At 39.0% G+C, this 12,247-nt stretch overlaps 1 protein-coding gene across 1 annotated transcript in view; it reads left to right on the forward strand.

Moving 5' to 3' along the window:
- Window positions 1–972: 972 nt before the first annotated feature.
- LOC139734916 (uncharacterized) overlaps window positions 973–12,247 on the forward strand; it is a 34,917-nt gene continuing 23,642 nt past the window's right edge. The window contains exon 1 of the mRNA XM_071645694.1: window positions 973–1,026. Within this exon, the coding sequence (XP_071501795.1) occupies window positions 1,015–1,026 (12 nt within the window). The 5' untranslated portion in view covers window positions 973–1,014. The remainder of the gene's footprint in view (window positions 1,027–12,247) is intronic.

A 12,247-nucleotide genomic window follows, 5' to 3' on the forward strand; every position in this document is an offset into this window, starting at 1 on the left:
AAAACAAAAATGGATTTTTTCCCCTGTACGATTACGAATGTACCACGACGTTCCGACACGTTTCTATTCTAAAGTGTACTACAGTGTACCCATGACACTCTCACGCATGGGCACCCACAATTAGGGAAACCCCCACTTTTTTGTCCACCCATTGTGTCCTGCTGTTTGAATAGCGCTGAAGAGGAACCCGCCTCGTGCAAGTAAAATCTTTTGTCCCCGATTTTGTATTCAGCACGATATTGCCATCAGTGGTATATTTTGTAAAGTTCCATTTGCAATGACGTCATGCATGTTAGTTGTAATAAGACTATATGTTTATTGATACTATTTTATGTTCAAACATCATATCCTCTTCAATTTCTGGCTCCCACAGCGCCACAACTGTCTCGTTTCGATGTAGACTTATAGCACTTCACGAAAGTTCACTAAACTTTTCTCGATTTCTTTTTTATTTTCATTTTGCTGAAATATTTGTTCACTTATAGATCTCATTGTGGATTTCAAGAAGCTATTTGTCACTGAAACCAGAGATGGGTATTCCCGTATTTTGCAATGGGTATCATGTAGCATAGGTGTAAATAGATATCATTCAATCTCTCATAGTATACCATTTTACTTCCATACAATGTATACCATTATTGTACACATATTTGTGCCTACCTGTAAGCCCTATGTATGTACCTATGTGTGTATCATGGCGTGCATGTCGCTTCTTTCAACCAGAATGAGACTTCAAAGCAATGGCGCATAATATGTGTGCCCAAATATCTCGAACAAAACATTCGATCGTACCTTTTGAATGTATTTCTATCGACTTGCACATGGTTGACTGCACTCCCCGTATAGAGCCTCCTCTTTTTTTCCCCATTTTTTTTTTTTTCCGGGGAGTCAGTGCATAAAGTTTATGTACCAACTCCGATGTTGAGGTTCCGGGTATGAAGGGTACAAGCGTACCCCTATTAAAATCGGTTGTGTACCACGTCTGATGAGGTCGGGTCACTGCCTGTAAAACAGATGAACATCATGGTAAGTCTGTGAACAGTTTGTCGTTTTATATTCATGTTTCAAACACTTTCAGAGATTATTTTCATGTAACATTTTGTGTCAATTGTATCGGTGTTAATGTCAAAGGTTGATTGTTAACTAAGTCACGATTAAACGAATCTGCTCCGGTGCCTTCTGCTGGAAGTGATACTCATGGATGCTCCTGTATATTATGTATGTGTGCCTCCCGCCCAATGATTGTGCACGTCATCATTGTTGTACTTGCCTTATATCTCAAAAGCAAAGCATAAGTGTTTCACGTGTATTGTATCTTGTGTGCACCAGAAGCAACAACATGGCTGTAATTATACGAGGAAAAAAGACAACTGGCCATAACATAAGTGTCTCACTTTATATTAGGTCTAGCAGGTTTTTGCTCTCCTAAAATGCGTTTTTATACCTACAGTGTGGGCGTGGACAATGAATGATAGTCATACAGCTTCTGATATCATCCCCTCCTCAAACAAAATATGTACGCCTATTTTCCCCCTTTTTCATTCATCCATTGAGGTTGGCATTGTGTTTTATTAAAAGTCACTTTATCGTTGCTGTACTGAAATATACCTGAAGAACATCCCCTTTCCCTGAAAGAAGGTTTCACATTGTTCATGATTTCTTCTCTAGTTAAGTTATCTTACTTCCTTTGAAAATAAAGTATATTATCACCCATATTGTAAATAATAATATATTGACATAATGTAAGAAATAAAACTTATAAACTCATAAACTGATGTAAATTGTTATTCACCTAGTCGAAGTGTAATCTCCATTTTTTTTTTTTTTTTACAAATCACAAAAATGCAATGGGGACTTAAGTCGTGCAAAATGTCGCGGGACATCAAGTCTCCATTCCAGTTTTGTGATTGATAAGAATCTTGGAGATTTCGCTTCATATACTACATTATTCAACATGAGTGAATTATGTTGGTTTCTGAATCCTAATATATTGGAAATTATTGCTTTATTGATATTCATAAAGATATCAATGTCTGCCGGTATGTCACACAACGGAAGACTCCATTCCAGTTTTGTGATTTATATAAAGAAATTTGTTGGAGATTTCGCTTCGTGTACTACGTTATTCAACATGTGTGATGATTTGTTGCTTTCTGAATCCTAATCTATTGACATGGGCGTCACCAGGGGGGGTGCGTTGGGTGCGAACGCACCCCCCCTTCAGACCCTAAAAAAAAAAAAAAAAAAAAAAAAAAAAAAAAAAACCTTCAGTCTGCGAGCGACCTCAACGCCGGACACTAAATGATTATTATTTTTTATCTTTTTTTTTGGTTGAAATTTTGCATCGGGGACAAAAATTAAAAAAAAGAAAAAATCGTGGGCAAAAGCAATTCGCACCCCTGGTTCTGGCAGCACTGATTTTATACATAATTATCTACTAGTACAAGTGTATTCTATACAGTGTTGACTATATACATAGATTTTGGACATCCTTAATTCCCATACTTGGTCACTTCGACGCCACCTCGCTGGTCATACCTCCCCCAGTCATGAACTTAAACCGACACCCTTGACTACCAGTGGCGGATCCAGGGGGAGGGGCGCACCGGGCGTCCCGCCCCCTCTTAAAGGGGAAGGCTAGTAACCAGGCCCGTAGCCAGGGGGGGGGGGGGGGGGGTGCGTCGGGTGCGTACGCACCCCCCCCCCCCAATTCTGAAAGGTCCACTTTTTCGTAATAACGGTTTTTAGCAATTTTCAAGATAACAATCCAAATAAATATAAAGACACATTATATGCTACGTAAATGTGGAAGAGCACGTTTAACAATGTTAAAAATAATTGTACGAAACCCTTTTGTTGTATGAACCATCGGATCGTCCCCATGCACACAAACACAAATGTTATGTATCAATTTGTGCGAGCTATTATTATATTGGCTCTGCATGCCATGGCCCTTGGCGCGTGTGACCGGTATTTTTTTTTTCCACTGGCCGCCCGAGTACGTGCGATTCGTGGATGACATTGTGGTTGACACTTGCATTTTTTCACAGGAACAGAGGTAAGTGGATGAAAATCTAATAGCCTCAAGTTTACATATATGATAAAAATTAAAGAAATTTCCTCGAAATTACTATAATCGAAAACCTGAGACATTTTATATCTACGTCTCACAAAGATATAGTACATGTATATATAAGTACATGTTGGCATGATAATGCCTGGGGATAGATTATTTTGTCAACTATTTTCCATTATGAATGCATGCTCCAATCAAATTGTGAAAAGGTGGTCATGAATTAGCATTTCTCACGAACGATCAGGAGAGACAAAACAAAATGAAAGACCTGTCTTACTCCAGTTCTCTTGTAACACTCATTGGGCCATTATGCATGCCTAACGAATTATAATAGCTGCTTTTTCTAGCCCTTTTGCTAGTACCAACATTCGAGAAAAGATCATCTATCAAGTAACTGTACGATCTCCGTGCATAATCTAATGCTTTTAAACACATTTGCCTACTCGCCTTCAGCTGGCATTGCTTACGGTTCCAACAAATTATTAGTTATACATTTTCTCATGTTGTGACAGTTCGATTGGTTCTCATTTTGAAGTGAGCCAAAACCTAAGAACATTCTCACTTATAATTTCCAAAGAGTATTATGCAGGCACGCAAACTCAGTTTAGTTGTATTTCATTTAAATGTAATGGGTAAGAGGGTATGAGAGAGAATGTAATAATGAGCTATGAAGTAAAATGGTAAAGTAAAAAGTTTGTCAGATAGTATTACAAAAGCCTGAATATTGCAAGAGCTCCGGAGTAAAAACAGTCAGGGAAAAACCCTATGTATGATAACATTGTGAGAGCGTTAGACTGCATTGTGACGCGTCGTTATTTAATTTACATTCTTTATTCATATTTTCATTAAAAAACACAGGTAATGAGCCGGATTGGGTTAAAATTCTCACTTACAGCTTTGTAGAAGTCTGAGTCAACAGTATCACACAGTACTTCAAGACGTATTAGTACAAACGATTTCTTGAGCCTGCACCGTTTCAGGCTCTGTTCTGGATACGGCGGTAGAAACTCATTCTTTTTTGTTGTTTATTTTATCATTATTTACTAATCTCTTTTCTAACTTACAGGTAGGGTATGAGAGAGAATGGAAAGTGCTGAGCTATGAAGTAAAATGGTAAAGTAAAAAGTTTGTCAGATAGTATTACAAAAGAAACTCATTCTTTTTTGTTTGTTTATTTTATCATTATTTACTTATCTCTCTTCTAACTTAAAGGTAGTGGATCTCTTTGCAGCCCAAATTTGAAAATGCCTAGAGACAGCTAGTAACCAAATATGCTACTATAATTCAATAAATAAGAAATAACCATTCCAGTATGTATATCTTAGTGTGCACAGTAAGACAGATCAAATCAAATAGGAAAACATCTGAGCACTAAGCCTGAGGTCTGAATTGCACTCAACTTCTTCCAATGGCTAACGGATGTTTAATTTTTGAATTTCACTGACCTCCAAATTTCACAAAGAAAACCTTCTTAGCATGATGGTTAATATGACATTTGACTGATATTGGAGATGTTTGCGAATCGGATCTACTACCTTTAATATTATTAAATCTGAAATGATTATTTGAAAGTTCGGAAATGCTGGAAATATCCTACCACAAGGAGGCAAAATATAAATGGTTCACATTTACAATTCATTTTGTTTTAAAAATTTTCTTATTTATTTTCGTTTTTGACAAACTCGCATACCAGGCTTCAGGCCTGCTAACGCGGGTATACAATAGAAAACATAAAAGTTAAAACAACACCAGGAAAATCACTATTCTCAATTTTGCGGCGCGCTACGCGCGCAGAGTCTCGAACACAATTAAACTTTGCAACTTCCTGGCAAAATGAGTTTTTACTATTTCCTAGATGAAATACCGTAACGCGATTGCATGCAACAGACAAAAATACAAATTTCCTCGAGACTTTAAAACGTCATTAAAACAGTCAAAATTCACAATTTGCGGCGCGCTTCGCGCGCAAATTCTTATACAACTTTTGTAGTTCGGTCGTCCAAAGAATATATATATATATATATATATATATATGTATATGTATATATATATATATATATATATATATATATGTATATGTATATATATATATATATATATATATATATATATAAAGTCACAACAGAGGAATGCAGGGAATGTATTGATAGCCAATCTTGATTTAATGAATATTCGCACTGTCATCCCTGAAGAAGAGGAAGGTTCCTCGAAAATTCGGATTATTCATTAAATCAAGATTGGCTATCAATGCATTCCCTGCATTCCTCTGTTGTGACTTTATTATTGCTATTTCTAGTACTGCCAATACGCGGAACAACTACAATATATATATACAGTATTCATCGCATAATCGGGCATCTGATAATCGGGATCCTCGCTTAAATGATATACGCTTCCCAGAAACATTTCCAACGCACGTTATTTTCACTGGATAATCGGGCGGGGACCTCTGATAAACGGGACAATTTTTCTTCAAGCGATCTTTGATTTTGTTAATATTTTACACAAAAAATCTACCAAAATACCACAACAATATTTCAAAGATTCCGTATCAGTTGTCGTTTACAACAAACTTACAAAGCAAGCTTCGGATTGGTGTGTTTTGACCTCCGTCCATCCAGTACATGTACATGCATAGCCACGAAAGCGCCGTGTACAGGTATCCATGCCATTGCAAAGCACATGCCTTCGCGAACATTCTTCTCCCCTACATAAGCAAAGCCATGTGCTCGCTTGCAATTCCTACTCGACTCACATCCAATAAAAAAACATGCCTCGCTCATACAGCCCAGGCTGTGTGCGTTGTTTAATCTCAGTCATACACTCTGAGGGCAAAGTCCATTGTTATCGCGCGCCTTCGTATCTTGTTATCTATGTACTGTCTTTGGTTTCAACTTTCAATACAGCTGTACACTGTGATCTGTGTGTACGTCACAATCTTCCTCAGTTGTGACTGGGCAAAAGTTACGTGATTGAAATGGGCTATGAACAGTTACGTATTCAGTGAAATGGGGGAGAGAGTGGGAGGGAGAGCGTGAAAGATGAGAAGGGTTCAATGTATGTGCGAATACGTAACGTTTTATGAATCTAGACTATGAGCTGACATTGATTACGTGTACACGCGTGTTTGACAGAAGAATCGAACCCGGTTGCGATTACTTATAGTACTCTACATCATTGCGAGAATGCAGGGAGAGCTGGAGGGTCGCGCCGAGGGTAGCGTGTTGTGTATTCATGAACATGTACAGTACGTCAGTATGCATGTGTGTGTGTGTGCACTACATGTACATGTCGTATGCCGTTAGTGTATGGTGAGTACTCATCGCGAAATCGGGCACCTCGCTTAAAGGGGCCGTGTTTGCTACTCCCAACCTGTCCCGATTATGCGATGAATACTGTATATATATATATATATGTATATATATATATATAATTGTGTGTGTGTGTGTGTGTGTGTGTCATCATTGATATTGGTACCGAAGGTCCGTTTTTTTAGTGACCGCACCCCCCCCCCCTTGAAAAATCCTGGCTACGGGCCTGAGTAACTGATCAGTGGGAAACAGTGGAAATGCTGGGAGATGATTGTTCCAATCCTTATGGGATTCATTCAAGAGTTCATTGTATATCTATTGTTGTGTGAAAATGATTTGCTTCAGAACGGTCTCATATTCAAGTAATGTGCAGATTAATGCTCCGTCACTGACCAGGGACGCTAACCTGGAAGCATTAAACTGCACATTACTTGAATATGAGACCATTCTGAAGCAAATCATTTTCACACAACAATAGATATACAATGAACTCTTGAATGAATCCCATAAGGATTGGAACAATCATCTCCCAGCATTTCCACTGATTCCCACTGATCAGTTGCTAGCCATCCCCTTTAATTTTCAAAGCGAAAAAGTATAGCTACAAACGGCAGTTTTTGGACTGTAAAATGTCAAAATTTTCAAGCTCGCTCGCTGGCATTTAGTCGTAATGCCATTCTCCTGAAGTTGCTGCCAGTAATTGCCGGCAGTTCCACCCGGTGCGCCCCCCCCCCCCCCTTACTGCAAAAAATATAGCTACAAACGGCAGTTTTGGTACTGTAAAATATCACAATTTTCAAGCTCGCTCGCTCCGCTCGCTCGCATTCAAATTCTCCTAATATTGCTGCCAGTAATTGCCAGCAGTTGCGCCCGGTGCGCCCCCTCAATTTCGAAAGCAAAAAACGATATAACATCAAACGGCAGTTTTGGGACTGTATAATGTCAAAATTTCAAGCTCGCTCGCATTTAATTTTTATGCAATTCCCCTGATGTTACTGCCAGTAATTGTCTGCAGTTGCGCCCGGTGCGCCCCCCCCCCCTTAATTTCCAAAGCAAAAAGATAGTGTTACAAACGGCAGTTTTTCTACTGTAAAATGTCAAAATTTTCAAGCTCGCTCTCTTCGCTCGCTCGCATTGAATCGTTATGCAATTCACCTGATGTTGCTGCCAGTAATTGCCAGCAGTTGCGCCAGGTGGCATGCGCTCCACCCCCCTCAATTTCCAAAGAGAAAAAATATGGCTAAGAACGGCAGTTTTTGGACTGTGAAATGTAAAATTTTCAAGCTTGCTCGCATTTAATCGTTATGCAATTCACCTGATGCTGCTACCAGTAATTGCCAGCAGTTCCGCCCGGTGCGCCCCCTCCCTTGATTTCCAAAGCGAAAAAGTATGGCTAAGAACGGCAGTTTTTGGACTGTAAAATGTAAAATTTTCAAGCTCGCTCTCTTCGCTCGCTCGCATTTAATCTTTATGCAATTCCCCTAATGTTACTGCTAGTAATTATCTGCAGTTGCGCCCGGTGCGCCTCCCCCCTTAATTTCCAAAACGAAAAAATATAGCTACAAACGGCAGTTTTTCTACTGTAAAATGTCAAAATTTTCAAGCTCGCTCTCTTCGCTCGCTTGCATTTAATCGTTATGCAATTCACCTGATGTTGCTGCCAGTAATTACCAGCAGTTGCGCCCGGTAGCATATACGCTCCACCCCCCCTTTAATTTCCAAAGCGAAAAAATATGGCTAAGAACGGCAGTTTTTGGGCTGTAAAATGTAAAATTTTCAAGCTCGCTCGCATTTAATCGTTATGCAATTCACCTGATGTTGCTGCCAGTAATTGCCAGCAGTTCCGCCCGGTGCGCCCCCCCCCTTAATTTCGAAAGCGAAAAAATATAGCTACAAACGGCAGTTTTTCTACTATAAAATGTCAAAATTTTCAAGCTCGCTCTCTTCTCTTCGCTCGCTCGCATTGAATCGTCATGCAATTCACCTGATGTTGCTGCCAGTAATTGCCAGCAGTTGTGCCCGGTGGCATGCGTTCCACCCCCCCCCCCCTTAATTTCCAAAGCGAAAAAATATGGCTAAAATAAGAACTGCAGTTTTTGGACTGTAAAATGTAAAATTTTCAGGCTCGCTCGCATTTAATCGTTATGCAATTCACCTGATGTTGCTGCCAGTAATTGCCAGCAGTTCCGCCCGGTGCGCCCCCTCCCCCTTAAATTCCAAAGCGAAAAAATATAGCTACAAACGGCAGTTTTTCTACTGTAAAATGTCAAAATTTTCAAGCTCGCTCTCTTCGCTCGCTCGCATTTAATCGTTATGCAATTCACCTGATGTTGCTGCCAGTAATTGCCAGCAGTTCCTTCCGGTGCGCCCCCCTCCCTTGATTTCCAAAGCGAGAAAATATGGCTAAGAACGGCAGCTTTTTGACTGTAAAATGTAAAATTTTCAAGCTCGCTCGCATTTAATCGTTATGCTATTCACCTGATGTTGCTGCCAGTAATTGCCAGCAGTTCCGTCCGGTGCGCCCCCTCCCTTTATTTCCAAAGCGAAAAAATATAGCAACAAACGGCTGGGGTTTTTTTTACTGTAAAATGTCAAAATATTCAAGCTCGCTCGCATTTAATTGTTATGCCTTTCTCCTGATGTTGCTGCCATTAATTGCCGGCAGTTGCGCCCGGTGCGCCCTTCCCCCTTCATTTCCAAAGCGAAAAAATATAGCTCCAGATGGTAGTTTTTTTACTGTAAAAGATGAAATCCTAGCTACGCCGGTGCCCTTTCCCCGCTTGGTTTCCCTCAACAACAGTAAAAGTCTAGGGATTGAGAGCTTCCTATATATATTCCAAATGTCTGTCCAAAAAAAAATCTCGTTACATTAGGGTCAAAACGCACCCCCCTTGAAAAAAAGCTGGTGACGCCCCTGTATTGGAAATTATTTCGTTATTGATGTTCATGAAGATTATCCATGTCTGCTGTTATGATGCGTATATGATGCACTGAGCACAGCCTGACACTGTCTTCTTTTTTTTTTTTTCTGGTTTCTTATGCCTGTCAAATCTACACGGTTACATGCCTGCAAGATGAGACGTTGAATATATCATCGCGTATTAAATTCTTCTGTTAGTTTGTCCTTGAAAGTGATATGAAAATCACAGTTGCAATGATTTTGAACGTCTGTTCTAACGTGCACTGTTGTTAGTTGGTCACCGGAGGTAAATAACTTCAGTGTTGAAACATTCTGATGCAGATGGAACCCTTTATTCTTTAACAGATTGCAATAGTTTTTATTTGTTTTGGGTTCTTATCTTCCTGAAATTAAAGAATAAGTAATATAAAAATCAAGCTTTGAAAAATGTTTAAATCACATGTGTTCGCTCCACACTGCATGGTATCATCCCAGAAGATAAAATGCAGATTAGATCATTAACATTTCCGCACACGTAAATAAATTTCATAAATTTCATTCATGGTCTCGTGACAAAGAATAAAAAGAACACTTGCACTACTTGCATCAAATCAATGTCGGTATAACAACCAATGATGGCTTTAGTGGAAGGTTTGCAGTTGCTGAATTATCGATCAAAAATGCTGTTTTAATGATTTTTTTTTTTTGTGCATGATCCCATAATTGACCTTTGAGATGAAAAATCTAACAATACCTCAGCGGCATATACATGGCAAAGTTGCTTTTTCCATGAAAACAAAGTAAACTACCAAAGGCTCGCTAAGTAATTTTCTTGTAGACCCTGTGTACAAGTTTGCTTAAGAATCTATCGTTCTGCTTGTATGTTTTTAGTTGCTCTGCTCATTAGAACAAAATTGAAAAGAAAAGAAGTCTAACCCCCTGTCATACATTTCACAAAAGGAAATTTAGAGGTACTTTGTATGTCATGTACAGCTGCATGCCTTGTGTAGAAATGTGTTGCTCGTAAACCTTATCTGTTGTGATCATGATCTTGATTAATTCAAACACGACAATGAATGAACCAGTAAACGAGCATTACAACCACGAATTATTTACTCATATCAGAAAAATACACACCACGTTAAGAAGAGAAGGATGAAAAACAAAAACAATTCTTGGTATACAAACAACTCAAATTACGTTGGTTCTACTCTACCTCTAAATGTCAAACTTGAACACGGACTGGAATCATCGTATGTGGTGAGGGTAAGCTGAAGCGAGTATTTGCGTAGCGGAATTGAAGAATCAATACTCTTTAGAATGCCAAAAATTGTCAACATTTTTTCACATTGAGGTTATAATGACAGGCAAATTTACTCTGCCTGAGTATACATGTGACTACTCTGATCATATGCATCAAAGAACGTACATTTTCATGATGGGGGGGGGGGGGGGGGGGGGGGGGATTTAGCAGATATTTGCACGGTAGAGCGGGGGAAGGCGTTGGGAGAGGAGGAGGAGTGATATCCTCCCATCATAGGAGGGAGATTTTGCATTTTTAGACTTTAAATTAATCGGTATGCACACTTCTGATGAAATATTTCATTTTTTCTATAAAATAAAACTTAAGAAGGATAGACATTCAGGGAAATATGAATGGCTAAATGACAGTATCTCAGATCTTATTGTGTTGTTCCACTGTTTGTTCATCACTGTGTAAAGTCAATGAAGGTAGACGGTGAGGGAGGGGATTCCCCCTCCCACACGACAGAGCTTTAGCAATCATTTTGAACTGAATGGGGGAATCCCTTACACATTTTCACTTTGAGAATTGAAATTCAACTCTCTAGCCCACAGTTTTGGTGGAATATCTTGAAAGTAGTCAATCAAAGAAGGGTAATGATTCTACGAAGGAAACCGAGCGAGGGAGAATGTGGGACGTTCCCATTTTTAAAATAGCAGTTCATCAATTTGTTGCACCCTTTTAATGGATTATTTTGGAAACGTGTCAATCTCCAAAGAATCTGTTTGCATGGAGGGGAGCAGAGTACAAGTCGGAGGGTGGCATGGGTATAACCAAATCCCTCCAATTCTAGGGAGCTTTTGCATCTATAGAATTGAAATGAAAATATTTCTTATAGACACTTTGGTGGAATATCTGGGAAATGATCAATGAGAAAAGTGTAATAAACCTATGGCGGTGAATCGAGAAGGGGGATGGGGGAGGGGGGGGGGGTAATACTTTGGGGGGGGGGGGACATCCTCCCCCATATAAATGAGTGAACTTTTGCACATTTGGATTTGAAGTGACAGATCTTTTTCACACTTTTCTGAAATACTCGGATTTTTTTTTCGATCTCCAAATGGTAATTTGTAGTCTGTGGGAAGGGACCGCGAGAAGGGGAGGGTGTGGGAGGGGGTATATTCCCCTCCATATCAAGGGAAATTTTGCATTTTCAGATGTGAAATTCAACTATCTGGTGATTTTTTTTTTTTTAATAGTTGGACAGTTTTCTATTTTCATATTCATCTGCCCCCCTTGCCCCCTGCCCATCGATGCCCACGATAATACATATTATATTCTATTCAATATTATATCATTTCATAATGTAATGATATTTTATTGTATAACATTAATTTTTATGATATTTTAACGTATTTCATAATACTTTTTATCATAATATAATTTCACATCTTAAGTATCATATGCAAGGCATTTCAACCTTCATACCTGATAAAATTGCATGTCCTTTTGTGAATGTTCTTCAAACCACCCAGAAGGACGTAACGTGTGTTTGACATCACACCATCATTAAAGGGGAAATACAGTCAAAATATAAGTTAACCTGATAAAACTGTAAAAAGGAGTAAAATCTTACGAGTTCAACCACAAAATTTTGACAGAAACCGCATGAAAAATGAGGAAGTTTATGACATTTGGAAGTTTTAGTGTTAATTTCT

This window comes from Diadema antillarum, unplaced genomic scaffold, assembly GCF_040938485.1.
Source record: "Diadema antillarum isolate AM-2024a unplaced genomic scaffold, OU_Dant_1.0 seq00000550_RagTag, whole genome shotgun sequence".
Lineage (NCBI taxonomy): Eukaryota > Metazoa > Echinodermata > Echinoidea > Diadematoida > Diadematidae > Diadema > Diadema antillarum.